Source organism: Pavona decussata, unplaced genomic scaffold, assembly GCF_977016875.1.
Source record: "Pavona decussata unplaced genomic scaffold, jaPavDecu1.1 SCAFFOLD_72, whole genome shotgun sequence".
Lineage (NCBI taxonomy): Eukaryota > Metazoa > Cnidaria > Anthozoa > Scleractinia > Agariciidae > Pavona > Pavona decussata.
In genome coordinates this window covers 1,331,541-1,349,649 of record NW_028145491.1, presented here as the reverse complement: position 1 = coordinate 1,349,649, position 18,109 = coordinate 1,331,541, and the positions used below count along the sequence as shown (strand labels likewise).

Sequence of the window (18,109 nt, the reverse complement as noted above, 5' to 3'; positions counted from 1 at the left end):
TGAGACACCAGTGAAGGCTAATTGACAGATACCGATTTATGGGCTCGGAGGACAGATTCTCGAAGCCGTCCTAAGATGTATTGTTTCATAACAATAGTCTATTGTTAGACCAACAATAAACTATTGTTATGAAACAATACCTAGGATACATCTTAACTTAAGAGGGCCTCGTTAACCTGGTCCCCTCTTAGTAGGTCCAATCGCACGGGCCAATTTACATGTGATAATTTGTTGGCCGATTTCTTTTTCTGTTGATGCAGCACGCTTGGTTGAAAAAAAAATCTGTAGCACTGAATGTAAACTTATCTGTTTCAAGTCGCACTGATAGCATTTTAATATGCTTTTACACTGCATTTAATAGGCCATTTCCTAGTTGCTGTGAACCTCACTATGAAAGCGAGGCTAAGTGCAAAACGTTTCATATGAAAATTAGTTTTGCTTGCATATGAATGAAAACCAATTCTCATAACAAAAACTTTGCACTTAGCCTCGCTTTCATAATGAGGTTCAAAGGAACTCGGAAATGGTCTATTGTATTTAATATTTAGTTCTACTTGTATTTAATTTAGGAGTAACGTATTGTACACGACCCCACAAGCTTGCAGCTTTCATATACATCGTGTATAATTAAAGGCAACCTTCCCTAACCTACCTCCTGCCACAGATTTTAATGAATTGGGCCAATTTCGTCCACTCACTCATTTCTCTATCAAGTTGGGCCAATCAGTATGTGTAAATTAGCCTTGTACTGGATGGTATCACGGCTTACCGAAAAACGAACAGTAACATCTCGACTTGGTTGACCAATCAGGTCAACAACCAGAGACATTTATACCATCCTCTGACGTCCCACAATTTACTTGACTCTGAAGGGTTGTCGAAACATCAGTAAATGTCACCACAAACAGTCCTTCTCAGGACTACACTCACCCGGATGGTCATAATTTACCTACTTATGGAATTAGCCTTGATACAACTGTTGTTTTAAATTTAATATGGAGTAACCATACATTTTTCAGAGATAATAAAGCTTCAGTTTGGAAAAAAACGCTATACATTGCTTTGTATTTTAGCGCTTTTTAGAATTATTGTTGCTTAATTATCTCAAAAAAAAAAAAAAAAAAAGCGTGGTTACCTACAATTTTCTTTTCGGATTCCACTAGTAATTGCTTAGATCTGCTCTTCCCGCATAGTCATAAGCTACGCAAAAATATCTCTGTATTAGTATGCACCGTCCTTTTAGCATTTTGGTACGGAGGACCTTTTCTTTATCGCAATTATACATTAAAGCAGATGTGTCAATGGTTGTTCGAATTCCGTAAAAAATTTAGTGTTGTTTATCCATCTTGCGAACTATTATTGCGTTCGACGTAGAAAGAACGCACTCCTAACACAGATCGGAGTCGAGATCGGTATGGGACAACGTTGATTGAATGAGTGGATCTTGGGACGCGTATCTGGCATCCCCCGCAGATTTTGCAGGGGCGGATGACATCATCACCAACTTGACAAAGGAGAGTGAGCCTGGGATCGAGATCATCGAACACAGTCCCTCATCTTTGATTATTACTAGTTTGTAACAATCGGAAAATTAGAAAATATATGCAAGTCTGTTTTCAATTGAGGGTGTTGTAAAATAATAACTCTGCCCAACCAAAACAGACGTAAACAGCGCAATGAACCAATCAGAACTTGAAGGAAATACGAGGAACCGGTTCCAAGCGCGGGAAAATGGGGGATTGGTGTTGATTTTGCTTCTCATTGGTTGAGAAAGTGGTGCGAATTTGCTATAAACCAAACACAGAGCGTAATAAAGCAAAACACAAGCAAACACGAAAAGAATTATTACTTTCGACACTCAACTGAAAACCACTCTATGACATGAATTGTGGCATTTAATGACGACTTGCATAATCGTTTTTCAGTTTTAATGACTTATTTTCTACCAACACCTACGGGTACAGCTTTTTACATAAGATCTATTTAACAAGATTTCTTTATCTACAAATGTAAAGGGCCAAATTTTGTGTACCTTAAGTGTGAAAAAATACATTGTATAAATACGAATTTCCTGACACTGGAAGAAATGGCATAGACAAGCACACATTCCGATAGTTAGAACCACTTTGTACCGCGTCATTGGAAAATGCTGTACAGTAGCCCGTTCCATTTGAATGGTCACACCTAAGTATTCCATACTTTTGACTCAATAGTTAGCGCCACATGGCATGGTACAATATTTGACATCCAAGGCATTATGGATCGTCACGTATTTCTCTGAAGACCAACACTGCGTGAAATCCAAGATAAATACGGGGAGGTAAATCAACAATCTGAAGACCTCACTTGATTGTAAATTCGAAAAAATAAATAAAAACATTATTTTCTTAAAATAATTAAGTTAAAAAAGTCTTCCCTAGACGAGACTGTTGGTTATACAGCTTTAATAAGGCCATAGTCATATTCCCCTCCAGCTGAAGTTGAGCCCATATCTGCACCTTGTTTGAGAGCTAAAACAGATTTGTATCCAGCGGACAGAGCAGACATGTGATGAAAGAATGCTTCTTTTTCTACTTGTACACTGAATTTATTGACTCCGTATTCTTTAAATAGAGCGCCAACCTAGGAAGAAAAAAATAGTGGTCTAGATTTGTATCCTTATGAATGTATCAAGGAGTTATGAAGCAAAAAGCATCCAAAATCTGCTACACTACAAAATACGCTAAAAAAGGAGCCTCCCCGTTTTAGACAAAGTACTTAGATTTTACATGGACGTCACACGCCCATGTTAAGCTACCATTCCTTGAATCGATTTTGACAAAGTTTTTGGCTCTGTTGCCTTGAAATCCTGTCGTACAATAATTTCCTTGACTTTTCTTTGATCAACTTTATCCGCCTGTAAACTGAAGGTCGACTGTTAGTTTTGTACTAATTTTAAAAAATCAGTTAAACTAGCAAAAACGCCCCACCTTTTCGGTTCTATTTTCTTATTATGCACGAGATGCAATAGCAAGAAAAGCATCAAGAAATGTGAACGTAAAACGAATATTAAGAGTAAAGAAGTTGTAAAACAGTGTACAATATGTCTACCAGTCTTAAAACTCGGCGTTGTTCAAGCTATCAAGGAAAGAACTGTTTTCAACTCCGCAGTGAAGCAAACCATTCCGTTCCTTAAATGAAATGGGGATCACTTCGGGGTCGGAGTTGAAAAAAAAAAAAATAAAAATGAGGATCGCTTCGGGGACAGCGTGGGGATCATTTTGGGAGCTGTACATGTGTTCTAATCAGGCTTGAACACCAACTTGTTTTGAAGTATAAAGCACTGGAGTGATGCCTCACCATTTGTATTATTCTTTGTTCATTTGCTGATGGAGCTACTTGAACATGAATTGAGCCAACTAACGAGTCAGACGAATGCCGCCAGAAATGAGGATCACGGTACGAAAGAACTCCGTCCAAAGATAAAATCTGTCGGTAGAGAAACAATACAAAACAAAAAATCACAAAAACAGGGGTTACGCCGGAGAAAGCACTAGACTATTGTTTATTGTATTTTTGGTTTTAGTTTATGCTTGTACCTTTTCTAAAACATGTTTTGTAACTAATGTAGTTGTTATCTCGTCCTTCCCTGTAACTGGCCGTATCGTAAATATTGCGTCTTGTCACACTGTTTTGTCATATCCCGACTAGGGGGAGCCTGGACTTTTTAAGCTCCCGGCTTCAAATTCGGGCTTTCCCGTCACCAAACCTGCTTTGTATGTGTAGTGTGTAATATTTAAGCGTTATGAAACAAATAACAATCTTTTGACTTTTGGCTTAGACGTGTTAACGAAACAAAGCCAAATCCTCCTTCCGTGGCGACTTTAAGCAGTCTCATCATTTTGGAATTACCGAGGGATAACAAAGACGTCAAAACAAAATTGGGCAAGTTTAAAAAGTGGAGATAGCGAAAGTTGAAAATTTTACTAAAATTACACTCGTGAAGAAAAACCTTCAATAAAGAAATATAGAAGCCCTAAGCCACAAACCCAACTCTTTTTTTCTTTTTTCTTTTTAACACAAAAACGGCAAAAATCCCTATATGAACTTTTCACGAGATAAGAAAACAAAAACACACCCTTCTTAAATTCCAACAAACACGGATCATTCAGGGTCTGGGTGGAACCTGTATAGCTCACATAAGAGTCCTGGTATAGAAGCTAACCTTGTTAAATAGACTACCCACAGTCTTCTCCAATTCCTCCGGTGTTCTTAGTAATAATAATTGTGAGGATTCCCTTAGTAGAGGAAGCACGCTGATGAAGATTAAACACGCGATGAACAGCGAGCATAGAGGATCAGCTATGAAGAGCCCGAACTTTTCAATTAGCACAGATGATACGATCACTCCTACACTGCCCATAGTATCAGCAACAACATGGAGAAACACACCTGAAATAACAACATCATTAATGGTATACAAGGTGCACCTGTTTGAGGGATCAATTGTGATGATGAGCTACAACAAAATAACCAAAAAAAAAAAAAAACAAACAAACAAACAAAAACAAAACAAAACAAAACAAAACAGAGCAATACAAATTGAATTCCAAAACTTTGGACCATGCAACTGGCTTTAATAATAGGGAACAAAGCACTGCTTATTTACTTTTTTTTTTTTTGAGGGGGGGGGGGGGGGGGTGGGGGCTCAATACTTGTTCACAAAACGTGCGTATGTTCTCATGTTTTGATTCTGTTGTTGTTGACCCACCCCACCCCATCAGTGAAAGTGACCCCAATCCTCCCGCACCACCACCTCCAAAAGTAACGGTGGTAAAACAAAGCTTTTTTTCTGGAAAGTTGCAAGGGTGGACACCTGGAGCGGGTCCCAAGGGTGTTCACTTTAGAGAGAGTTGACTGTATTGTGATTGGCAATAGCAAGTGTATGTGATGGGTAAGTTATAGCATATGAAACAAGAAATCTCAAAGTATAAGAGACAGATTCTAACAAACCACTAAAACTATCACTAAAACAGCTGGGTCATCTGCGAAGTGGGAAACGAAACATTTTTATCGGGATGGCATAAGAATTATGCACAATAACCATTTGAAAAGAAACCCTGGTCTCAGAAGTGAGTAAAAAGGATAGATTCCTAACCCAAACTTACCCTGCATGTTCACACTACGATCATGGTGATGATCCTCATCGACATGACTTTGGCCATGACCATGGCAATGGCTGTGTCCATGGTGACTGTGACCATGGTTACCATGACCGTGTGAACTGCCACCATGCGAGTGCGCATGCCTGAAGGCAAATATACCTACCAAGTTCACCACGAGCCCTCCAACAGACACCACCTGAAAACACAAAAAAACTAGTCAGACTCATAATCCATATAGTTTGGCTGATGGAGCACAGACATGGAGTGATAGCTATTACTATAACTATTACTATAACCAAGCATGTATAGGTTGAAATAACTGACCTCGTAAGACACAAAGCAACCTATGACAACAAATAAACACTAAAAAGAAGGTAAAATTGCACTTCTAGCCAAGGCGGCCCCAAGATCAGAGCTTAGGCTGGTTTCTTTAGCATGAAGTAACTAGAAGCATTACTATTCCCCCTTGGATGGGTGCTAGTCCCTCAAGTAGTTTGCCACTTTTGGTCATTTATACACCCGTGTGAAGAGAGACAATGTGGAGCAAAGTTTCTTGTCTACGAAAACAACACGACAATGTAGAGACCAGCCTAGTGCTTGATTATTCTTAACAACACCCTTATACCTGGCTTTCCCATACTAACACCAACAAATATAAAACAGCTGTCCATGGCTACCACTCCATGGGGAATTTGTTTGTTTGCAAGAGTAAGGTTTCTACCAAGTAAGAAAATACCCACATTATTTATCTCTTGCATTCCTTTTCCTCTTATTGAATGACTACTATTTTATTGTGTGGAGTTGTTAAGTAACAGTCCAAATTAAAGTGTTTTGTGTGCTACTGTGTTGTTAAGATACATCTAACAAATCAGTTAAAACATATTAACTACACCAGTTAGGCGGCAATGCAAGATTGCTTTGGTCAAAACTACGAGTGCGTTCGATTGACCCTATTCCGGAGTAGAAATACATACCATGATGACAAGAAATGCCTCATGAGAGGTTTTGGGAGTTACTGGAACTGCAAAATGTCTCTTAAATTATTGTATTTCAACAAAAGTTTGTAGAAGTGTCTTCCCAAATTTACCTAAAAAGAGAAAATTATCTAAAATCTATTCTGTTTATTCTTATTCCACAACCTAACACTTACCAGCAGTCTCTCAGTGCTGACTGTTGGAGGATCAAACAAACGCTGAAGTGCCGCCAAGAACACAAAAAATGAAATTACTACCAAGAAAATGCCATTTAAAAAGCCAGATAAAATCTCCACACGGCCATACCTGTAATGGGAACAGAGAATTGGCATCAAGTATGAATACATGAAGTAATTGCAACGACCTTACTTAAAAAAGTCCATTGGTTGACCTTCTCATTTTTAAGATGTTTGCACAGACTGTTTATACACATCCTTATTAATGCTGGAATGTTAGGCCATGCGGCTGTCCCAAGTGCACATGCTGAAGAAGAAACCTAATGTACACACAATGGCTAGCAACCATTTTGTGGATTTAGCTCTCTTGAATGGTTCTAAAAGTGACCCCTGTTTTTTGTTTAATGATCACTAACTTTAATTTGCAAATACCCTACAATTTGTGTGACAATAAGAAAAAATCTGTCTTTTGGAAGTTTGAATTTTTTACCCACATGTCATGGGTGTGGCTGATGTTTGCAAATACCCTCCCAGATGGTCAAGTTTACTTAAAAGAATGGAGTCAGTTGCAATATATTATTGTTTTACTCAGTAGATCGATTTGCATAAAATTTGATTATAGAAAGTTATCTCCTGACCAGTTATTTTTCTTCATTATTTTTGTAACTGTCAGTGAGATCATGTTGGGTTCCGAGAGCCAGTTTTCCAAACTCAGGTTAAACTATTTTTCTGTGCTTTATCTCCAAAATGAGGTTGGTGATAGCCTGCGTAGCGGCAGGATTGTTTGAGCGAAGGTTGTGTTTGAGCCGTGAAGCCATGAAAATGACTACAGCTACTCAGGGTAAGTTGGTGACACCAGTTCATTTTGCATTTCTGACATTGGTAACTCACTACAGTATTACAGTGGCGATAATTTGAAAAAAAGGTTTGTTTCAGAGAAGTCCTCAACACATCATGCCATCTGCAAACCTGAAAACTGTAATGCAAATTACTCAAGGGTGCTTGGGGAATCTGATGTTGATATCGACATGAACTACAAAACGGCTGCTGTGAGGAGAGACCTTTGCAAAAGCATGTAATTGCAATCAAAAACTGTGTGCGTGTTACTGTATCAAAAGGAATAAAAATAATTGATTATAATTACAGACTTCTGTTTTGCAGCAACATACCCATAAGAAAATGTCCTGGAAGCTTTCCATCTGGCCATGAGCGCAGCACAAAGCCCAATCACAAGTGCAGTGCAGTCAAACATCATGTGAAAACCATCAGATATGAGGCCAAGGCTGTTAGTCCACACACCATACAGCAGCTCAACACCTGTGAAAACCTAAAATAACAAAAAACAAACAAAATAATGAAGTAGGAAGAATGTTCAGTGCAAGTATTCTTTTCTTAGAAAGTCCTCTATTTGAAATAATAACCTGTTGCACAGGTTTGCGGGTTTGTGTAACTAGAACAGCGTAAAGGACTGTAACAAAACAGAACAATAATTTTTTATTATTGAAAGCCTTTCATGGCCATGCTCCACCTTGTTCTGCTGATATGCAATGATCAACTAGTTACTGAGAACTGTAATTACAAAAATAATGTTGTTAGTGTTACTCCTTTCCATTGGAAACCTGGTGTGTCCTAGACCTACGGAAGTTGCATGAATGTCATTTCTAGTGAAATTTTCATTTACTGGACAGTCCCCACCAAAGAAAAACAACACAGCTTGTCTTGGTCCCAAAGAAATGAGAGCAGGCAACATCATGGGAAACAAATAATCCTTCCCAACACCTCACTAAATAAATATGTTGAAAACAGATGAAAACTGCAAAGCTAAAACAAAAGAACTGCTCATAAGAGACCTGGAACCAAACACGGTAATAACAACTCTTGTTAATCTTCGATGGGCTGTCAGTGAGTGATGGAAGTTACCTTGTAGCATGTCCATAGGTGAGCAATCACATGGAAATCAGTAAATTATCATGGAAATATTTTCACAGAATTTCTTTAAAGAATTTATTGCTCACCAGGTTAAGACAAAGGAAATAGAAAATCTGCCTTGATTCCGACTGTTCCACAATCTGCCGCAGAAGGCTCTGAACAGTGGTTAGCACAGACTGGGGAGTCTGGAAGTTGTAGATCGGCAAGCCGCCAGTGGTATAACCAATAAGATTTCCTTTGGTTGCACGTGTTGATGGTCTTGATAATAATCTTGTAGCTGGAAGGCAGAGAGAGAAAACGGTTAACCAAGAAAACAGTCAGATTTAATAAGCTTTTTACATCTTCAGTGATTGAGTGAATATTGTGGTTCTAACTTTTGAGCACCTAGTTCTAATGAGTAGTTTCTTGAACATTGGAAACACAAAAGGTGTTCCTTGATGCTAAGTCCAGCCAAATACTAACTGGATATTTTCTCTTAAACAAGCACCATGACCTTTCTCTTTTATCTTATTATTATTTTCGTTATTATTCTTTTTATATTGAAAATGTTTTTAGAAAAAATGATAATAGAATATAATAATAATAATAATAATAATAATAATGATGATAATAATAATAATAATAATAATAATAATAATAATAATAATAATAATAATAATAATAATAATAATAATAATAATAATAATAATAGACGTGTTGAGGGGATGGTCCAAGGACTTAAACGATACGCTACAGAAGTTGGTGGGCACCAGAGCTAAAGATGTGCTCAGGAAGATGCAAAAGGCATGCCTCTCAGGAACTCTTAACATTGCTTGCACGTTTAAAGTTGCAACATGAATACTCGCGAAGACTCAGTCGCCAATTGGGCCTTTTTACTTGAGAAAGACATCTTTTAAGTTTTACTTGATCTCTTCTTTGTGATTAATTTTTATTAGTTTTATTATTTTTTATTAGTTTTTATTCACTTTATAGCCCACGGGTTACGCTGCATTAGCGCCTCGTGATGCTTCTTAACTGTATATACAGACGTTTTAACTGCTACTATAATATTTAAACAGGATAACCCTTCAGTATAGAGTACTGTTATCAACAGGGTCCTGTTGACTAAGAAATTATTAAAAACTTACAATGTACAAATAAGAATAACTAAAATAAAATATGTAAAAGCAAAACATGCACTAAGTTACAACTACACCAAAAATTTACAGGTAATAATCCAAGGCTTTCCTAAATAATACTCTAGAATTATCTCCACAAAAATGAGCTTGCCCATCACTTGCAGGCATAAAATAGTGATACTAAGAACAAGCAGGCAAGAAACATTTTAGGTCAGTACTGCTTCATATTGCGCTTTCCTACGAAGAAATTTATCTTTAATTTGTGCTTATGCTTCATACATGCTATGTATGTCATTTTTCTAAGTTCTGTTTTATCTATGTAATTTCTGTTCCCACTAGACATGGCAAGAATTCAAACTGATTATTAGACTCATATTCAAAAGTAAATAATTGTTGCAAGCAATTATGAGGTAACTTGAGTGGACCATACCTCTTTCGTGAGCAAAATCATGGACACTACCTATTTTTTAATTGCATTTTTTAAATACATGTAATACACACTAGTAAACAATCACAAAAAGGTTTGATACAATTTTTACAACAATGTTTGTTTCGAGGGAATCACCTTAAGTGTGACCATTGAAATTAACAATAAAAATGAGTGCTTTCTCATGGTGCTGTTTGTTTTGTAACATTTTGAAGACTAAATTTTGGAACTTTTCTGCATTTTTAAATTTGTGGACTCTCAGAAGTGAATAGATGAATAGAGTTTGATACTCACCCAGTACAAAGAAGAAAGCAGCGAACAGTGTGCCAGCAGATACAAGATGTGGATCAGATGGTTTTCCATGATGCCATTCATGCATGGTCCATGCCCACGGCTTATCCCACAGGAAGGATATAATCACAGCAGATAAAAATGACGCTATGGAACCTATCTTTCCTGTCCTGGGTGATTCAAGTTTGGCCAAGCAGAATGACTCAATGTAGAAGTCAAATATAAACACAAGGAATACAACAACAGCAAAAGGGAATACTGCTTCCAGCCAATCAACCTCTGTTGTCTGTATGAAAAACATAAAATATGGAGAAAAATGATGAAATTACAATGTTGCATTTTTCTGCTTAGATAACATGGTTAGTTTCTAAAGAGACTGTGGTGCTGCATTGGTGGGTGTACAAATGAATGTTTGGTTTTACCGACAGAGTTGATAACGTAATTTGACAGCCATAAAGAGATTCAAGAGTTGACGTTTTGAACGCTAGCCTTTCATCAAATTCACTCTGATAAAGGGTTAACACTCAAATCTCTTTACAGTGGCCAAAACACCTTATCAGCTCTGTTGATGACAGCAAACATTATATTCCTGCTTAGCTGAGAAATGTTATTCTTGAAAAATCAAAATAGAGATTGTGAATGGCATCCTAAAGTGTAATCACGCAGATTAAACTTGACAACAATTTGTTCAGTAAATCTTTGTGCTGTTTTTGTTAAAAGTGGTTTTCAGTTTTGAGTCACATGGAATCCAGGAGAATGAAGAGTCATAAATTCAATTCAATGAATGAAATAAAACAAATTTGAGGCCAGACTATAGAGTGAAAAATAATAGTCAGATGTAATGATATTGATCATGGAGCATTCAACTGAAAGCTGCTGAGCAGCACTTTCCTGTGGTGCTGTTTATTACACTTTACAAGGTGGATGTGTATATTTTGAGTCTATGCATGGATGAAATGTTAAATTGTGACTCATGAAGAGACAGCTATACACAGCAGTATTTTATCTTGTCATGCTTTTCATGGTGCGGCGCTGGTGTTTCTAACTTTTGAGTCTATGGATGACCTCCTAAGATGAGACTATTCAGATGAAAGATATTGAGTGGTATTTTCCTTTCCCCAACCCAAAACACTCTTACTGTTGTTGTAAAGAAGGTTTTGGCATGTCACATACCTGAGTAACATAAGATAACAGGGCTAGCGGGAGAAGAATCACAGAGGATATACAGCTGGAAAGTGCGGCAAGACGCTTCCCACCTAGTGATAAAAGAACACCCAGTGATATTATTAACAGCTGGATTAAGGAGATGAAGAGGAAAAATGGAACCTTGGAATTGATTCATGTAAAGCATTTATCACAAACTCACCTCCAATTTCAACTGCCAATGTTCTTGAAATATTCTTGTGAGCAATTTTAAGCAAAAGAACCAGCAATAGAATAATAAGCCCACCCTATAAGACAAGAACAGCAAAATTAATATAATTTTTATTTATTAACTGCATAAAACATGAAATCATTATTAATTTTAAATTAATGCATCCTCAACAGTATTATTGATCCTCCATAAGGATCTTAACCCAAATTATTATCTTAACCCAAATTAAGTCTTAGACTTAACCCAAATTATACTTCATAGAAATACCACCAAATTCACACAGGGGTAAACAACATTTTCTGAAGAAGAGAAAAAAAGGACTTATGGAAAAAAGACTTCAAAGGTCAACAATATTTTAAACATAGCATGACTGTAGTCTTTCAAATTAATATAATTTTCCAAAAACATTGACTTAAAGAATTCCAAAATTTGATTTGTTATATATCTGTCAATTTTTCAGAAAATTATGTGCCTTGAAATTTTGTTGAAATATGAACAAGAAAAATAAAAAACAAATCCAAACAATTTACACTTGCAGGAGTAGTGGGTGCTCAAGATGTTTGGAGATGTAAATGTTCTGTAAGGTGCATACCACTACACAAACACCACAAATTGCACTTGTGATTGCACTATTTCCCAGACTCGTAAGAATAAATGGTATTCTTGTTGTCCCGAAGCAATTATCACATCAAAATGACATAAATATTTGAAGAAAATTTCATGACACAACAAGAGTTACAGGAGACTCAAGGAAGTTGAAGTTATACTCGTCTGGTTATTTTTCTAAGCCAAATTAACAGCCTCAATGCACTCTTATCATATTATTCAAAGGATACCTTGGTGTATTCCCCATGCTATTTCACTTGAATAAATATGCCAATTTAGTTCTGGTTTGAATTTGCTGATCATTACATGCAAATCTGTACTGCTAATTTATGCAGTCTTAATACTGGTAACCATTGTCGTCATAATCAACAACATAATTAATATATTTATTTAAACTAATGCTTTCAGTATTTGTGACCGATTACATGAGCCAGGCTGGCCCAGGGTAGCTTGGGGTAAGGAGCAGAATTTTGGCATAAAAAAATGCTGGCCCACTTACCTGGGATTCTGGCTAGCCAAGCTGGCCAGATTGTCATGTAATTGCAATGTTAATCTTAGTTGTGTTTAACAGGCATGCCAACCTGGCAGTCCCAGCTTATCTCATGTAATCAGGCCATTTTAGCAGATTACTTAATATGCTTTTGTTGAATTACCTTGTGATCTGGCAAACCAAGCCAAGATAAGACAGTATAATAATAATGGATCCACTGACTGTGCTGTCCACCCTCAGCTGACAGTCAGTCAAGGAAAAAGTAACTTTTCCATTCAAAATAAAGGTTTAGTAGAAAAGGGGGATTCATGTACAAGATGCATTTTACAATGTAAATCTCTAATTTCTAAACACCAAATCTCCAACTTCTAAACACCAAATTTATTTGTATTTAGTTTAGTATAGACATACCTACCCGCCTCGACTCACTTCAGCTATTTGCGGGTAGGTATATAACCAGCTTGTAACTGAAGGTTTTAATAAAATGTTGTTGTTGTTGTATTGGAATCAAAGTGAGACCTTTACAGAATACATCTTAGATACTTTACATCTATAAATTTAGGCACATATTTCACACCTCACCAAGTGAATCATTGACCCTAAATGCTAAATGTATACCAGTTGTAGATTTGGTCCCAGGCAGGTTTAGCACTGCTTGAGGGAGAAGGGACCTGACAAAGGACAGCCTGTGACCCTCCAAGGTAGGGACTAGATGTAGAGCCAATCACTCTCCACCCCTCCCCTCTTCCCCCACCAAGAAAATCCCATGAACCTTTCACACAGGATAAATAATTCCCTTGAGTCTACAGTTGTTACATGACACATGAATAATTTATTGTAAGGATACGGTGACTCAAACTGGGAGAGTCATTATCAAACAGCAGAAGGCATAAAATCCCCAAAAGAAACAGCACAGATCCTCGTACCTAATAATGGATGAACACTGTGTTACAAACTTACAAACAATGTGCACAAAACCATTGGAAACTGGTCTAAAGGTATAACCAAGCCATCGACATGACCTCCCTCTTCTGATGGTGACAACTGTTTGGCTGAAGCAAGATTAACATAGTCCTTTTCTGGCGTAGAAACTGTCATTAACCATTAGCTTGACGTCAGCCTTTCTTTTGGCCTACTGACAAGGTTCCATTATATTTTCTATGTTACAAACATATCTCCTGTACATGTAAATCAACTTAACATAAAGCTAAACAATAAATGCTGTTTGGGAAAACAACATGCGTAGACCTTAGCCTATTAACCTGTGATGGGCTCATAACCGACCTAGGTAGTGCCTTTTAGATTGCTTTTTGTCCATGTGCCTTACATTTGCTGGATTATTGGATGTTTGTTTTAGGAAACATTGCCCCAAGATTTTTTGTATTTTTGCACTCCGTTTGGAGTAAAAACAAGTGATAATGATTAGTTCATTAATTTAAATTTTTTGTAACCACAGCCAAGACATAAATGCTTTCAATCCTTGGATCTTCCTTCAGTTCAAGTCAAAGTGACACTGGTGAACAGTGCTACTTGCAAATTACAGAGAACCAATTACTAGGTGATCTTATCTGTGACATGAAATAAAGTGTTGTTGTTGCTGTTGCATTTGACACATTAGGGACCTTCAGATTTGGCTACAAGTACAAGAGTGAGTACGAGTACAACTTTTCAAATCTAGTAAGCTTGGTTTAGATAACCGCTTGTCCCACCAATCTTGTTTCTAGGGTCTCCTCATCTGCTGGTAAAACAGCGGGAAGGAGCAAGAGTTCTGAGGATGTGACTGGTTTGATATTTGAAAGCTGCACTCGTACTCAATCTTGTATTCATACTCTGATCTGAAGGTCCCTATTATGGTCTATACCTGGTGAAAAATATTTGCAAGAAAAAATGTTTGACAAATTTAAATAGTGAATTATTCACATTTGTCAATGTCTTGTCCCAGAAATCTCCACACCCCTCCCATGAGAGGTTTTGGTTTGGACCCACTAACCCTCTTTTTTCAATTGTTTTTTGAGCTCCCCCTCCCACTTGGAATTGACAATGACCTTCCATGGGAGGGTGTGGGTGGGGGTGGCAATACAGTGTATGTATAATTTCTGAAACTGAAACTGAATGTCCACGTATACTGACCATTTACTCGTGTTATGTATTTAGGAGAGATCATAATTTGTGATAGAATATGAGGAAGGACTACCATGACTGCCAACAGTAACTTAACTAGAAATAATATTGAGATAAATTACATCACCTTTGATGGACCTGTACCACCAGAATGAAACAGAACGCCTAATGCCGCCAACACAACAACATCACTGTGCTCAAACAACAAAACAGTTCTGTACAAAATAAACCACAAAGTATTGCTCAGTTATCCATAGAAGATGTTCCAAACAAGTTCAGAAAAACAGCATGTTTCAAGTATCAAACTGCTAATAATCATTTTGTATACCTTAAAGCTCCACAGAGAGACAAGCCTTCCAGCCATATCATTCCTATTATAGTGGATACTATAGCATGTTTTCCAATCTTGTACCACTGAAAAAAAGCCAAATAGACAAATAATGATTTGTGATTTGTTTATAGTCGAAATGAACCATTGTGATGTGAAAGACAACTCTTCTACGCCCCCCACTTCAATGATGGGAAAATGGCATATTTTGCTTTGCAATGAATTTATCATTGATTTTGGTGGGAGGTAGTTTAATTTCTTTTTTATTCTCTCCCAAGATTGTAGCTAGTGGTGACTAGCTTACCTGGCAGGTTAGCAGTTTAAATTTATACATGTTAAGTGCTTGAATGTATAATGTTTACCTGGTTTGGAGTAATTTTCTTTCCTGAGGATACAGGCCTTTGTAATATTACAAGGATAATAGTTGTGCTGTGGAAAGTATGAATAATATAATTTAAAAGAAATTTGATAAACCACGCACTTGATTCAAGTACCTCCTTTGTTAACTTACTTAGTCATGGACAGCATTTAAAATAAAGAAAAGAAATGGTGCAAACAACCTTCCAACAGATATGCATGATCTCACAACATTTTATTCAAATTTCAAGGCTCCCAGAGTCTCATAACTGCATAGGAACAATATTTTTTGCTCAGCCTGAAATGTTTTTTGGAACATAGAGGTTTGACTTACATCTATTTAAAAATGACAAAAACTTATCTCTTGAAACATTGGTCAATTTTGGGGTACTTTGAAACCTTAACAAAATTAAATGTAATTTACATTAAAATGTGAATAAGGTCAACACAGCTATATCTGAAAATGACATACCAAAGCCTGATAATAAATAAAAACCGGATAACATGGAAGATTTTAAGCTGCTCATAAGTAACAAATAATCCAAAGGTGTGAAGAAACTTGGCAATAACCAATGCTATCACATATGGTGTGGTCCTGTAAAGACAGAAAAAAAAAAATTCAATTACAGGTGCACTTGAAAATTAATTGCTGGTAATTTGTCGGTTTGTCCCTCCTTACATACTTCTTAGCTTTTCCCAACAAATTCGCAGTGTCCCTTTTTTTCACTACTGGGTAGCAAAGGGTTATTTTTGGGAACAGAGCTCAGACAGAAACTACTTTTAATTTATCTACTTTTCTCCTGCACAATAAAACACTTTTTAAGACTTAAAGATTAAACTTCTTCATATTCTCTGTACCTATCAATGTTTACCTCACATTGGACGATAGTCACCTGCCCTCCATGTAAACAGCGTCTAAGCAGTTGGACTGCTAGCATCATCAAGTGTGCTGTCATAGGCCAGATTGTACTGTACTGGAATAGGTTTCTTTTACATATCTCACAAACAAACCTATGTTTGTTTTGTCATGTCCAAAAATTTGTTTCCTATCTTTCACTCAAATTTTCCTATAGATACGATTGACAAAAATGACTTCGTTTCTTAAAATCTGGTCTGTATTATATTCGTCTTTTTATCCAATCAGAGCACGCATTATTTTACACATTTACATTTTGTATAAACTTTTGTGACCTATAAAGCATTAAGTAAATGTTCACGGCAATTCCTTGTATCACATCAAAGGAGAGAAATTGCTCACGTGAAAATGCACAGAAGACGTATCACCAATACAATCAAGAAGGCTTGTTTCGATTCATGGATGAGCTTCTATTATGGAGCGTTATATTTGGTCTATGATCAGTCTTGGTTTGTTATTTAGAAGCTATGTGAATAATCTTACGATACAGCTATTAAACCTACTTCGTGTATTGCCCGATCGGCCCCAGCTGACGCTTGTTAAAAAGCAAATGCTCTGAATACATCTCTACATCCTCCATCTTGAACGAAGCATGAGCTGGCAACACTGATGGGTAGCTACCGCTGACAGGAATAATGCAGCCTCGTTTTCATTAACATTTCTCATGGGAGCGAGGTTACCTTTTTTCCTTGCCCCCTCCCAATTATTTACAAAGAAAAAAAATTGTAATTTTTTCCCACTGGACAGCGATTTTTCTGTGGGATTACATTATCCACTCTTTGAACAACCGGGGCTTGTACTGTAAGTAAGCCATAGATGTAGCTAGATGTGAAGAAGTTGAAAAATGTTAGAAATGATCAATTACTAACGTTAGGTCGTCAGTTGAGGCCGTCTAGGGATAAAATTTTACCTCTCTCTATGAGGAAGGCCTCCCTCGCTTTTCGCCGGGATCCATTTTTGTTGGACCGTTTAACATGTCTGTAATGCAGCGACCCCGCAAGTTGAAGGGCGTAGGAACGGCATAAGAGTGATTTGGACTGGCTTGTCTGTGTGCTTTGAAGTGTTCACGATAATATTTCTCCAATATACTATACTTTACATCTCAGGCATCAGGTAGGCGGTTGTAGGTAAGATTAGTTGATTTGAAATTTATGTGTTGTTTGATTTACCTTACTTCTCCTAAACAACATAGAGAATGAAAGATACTCCGAGTATGTCACTGTGTCAAAATATTTAGACAATAAATGACAAAAACTAAGTTGGAAACAAGTTATATTTCCATCATCAGACTCTCCTGTGTTAGTAAATGTGTATGTTGATCTTCCATTAAAGATATATGAGCAAGAGTCAAACAGCCATATATTTTGAAGTTGCAGTGAAATGTCCCAGGTGGGAATGAGTGTCGTGCTAGGATTTTTCAGTTTTGCACGAAACAGGAGGTCACGAAGGTTAGGAGAGCGACGGTAAGCGACGACAGGTGTTTCTTTCAAGATTTCACTAAGACGTTAGTGAAACACCTGTCGTCCCTTACCGTCATTCCCCCAACCTTATGAACCGTTATACACGCTATGTCATGTAAACTAGTTAACCATTAACCATTATCCTTTTATTTTTACGTTCAAATTTAAACTTTTAAGAGCCGACATTTTTTCTCATTGTAACTCTGGCCCTGAAGAAGACTAGTGGTACTACAGTAGTTGAAATATTGGCCCAAATAAATAAGCCCTTTACTGTAATGTCAGCCCTGCAATCAGTTTGGTTTAGTTACACGTTAAGTGACTTCTAGGACGTACATCTCTGCTACAACTCGCAAGAGACAGGGGCACCCAACGGATCGTTTCGGTAAATTATCTGTTC

At 37.1% G+C, this 18,109-nt stretch overlaps 1 protein-coding gene across 1 annotated transcript; it reads right to left on the bottom strand.

Annotated features, from left to right (window-relative positions):
* Positions 1–1,914: 1,914 nt before the first annotated feature.
* Positions 1,915–16,884, bottom strand: LOC146476865 (proton-coupled zinc antiporter SLC30A5-like). The gene is made up of 17 exons (XM_085113991.1): positions 16,756–16,884; positions 15,809–15,931; positions 15,342–15,408; positions 14,980–15,065; positions 14,779–14,866; positions 13,378–13,456; positions 12,694–12,770; positions 11,426–11,510; positions 11,233–11,315; positions 10,063–10,345; positions 8,310–8,500; positions 7,464–7,621; positions 6,295–6,424; positions 5,148–5,340; positions 4,205–4,431; positions 3,340–3,468; positions 1,915–2,622 (listed from the first exon to the last, which is right to left on the bottom strand). The coding sequence occupies exons 1-17, from the start codon at positions 16,830–16,832 to the stop codon at positions 2,434–2,436; spliced, it is 2,265 nt and encodes a 754-aa protein (XP_084970117.1). The 5' UTR covers positions 16,833–16,884; the 3' UTR covers positions 1,915–2,433.
* Between the last annotated feature and the right edge of the window lie 1,225 nt (positions 16,885–18,109).

Excerpts from the sequence above, each read along its gene's own strand:
- LOC146476865 (XM_085113991.1), bottom strand. The coding sequence starts at position 16,832 with ATGGAGGATGTAGAGATGTATTCAGAGCATTTGCTTTTTAACAAGCGT. Across the intron at positions 11,511-12,693 it reads TTGGTTTGCCAGATCACAAG|GGTGGGCTTATTATTCTATT; the intron begins GTAATTCAACAA and ends CTTGTCTTATAG. Across the intron at positions 8,501-10,062 it reads TGCTTTCTTCTTTGTACTGG|CTACAAGATTATTATCAAGA; the intron begins GTGAGTATCAAA and ends TCTGCCTTCCAG.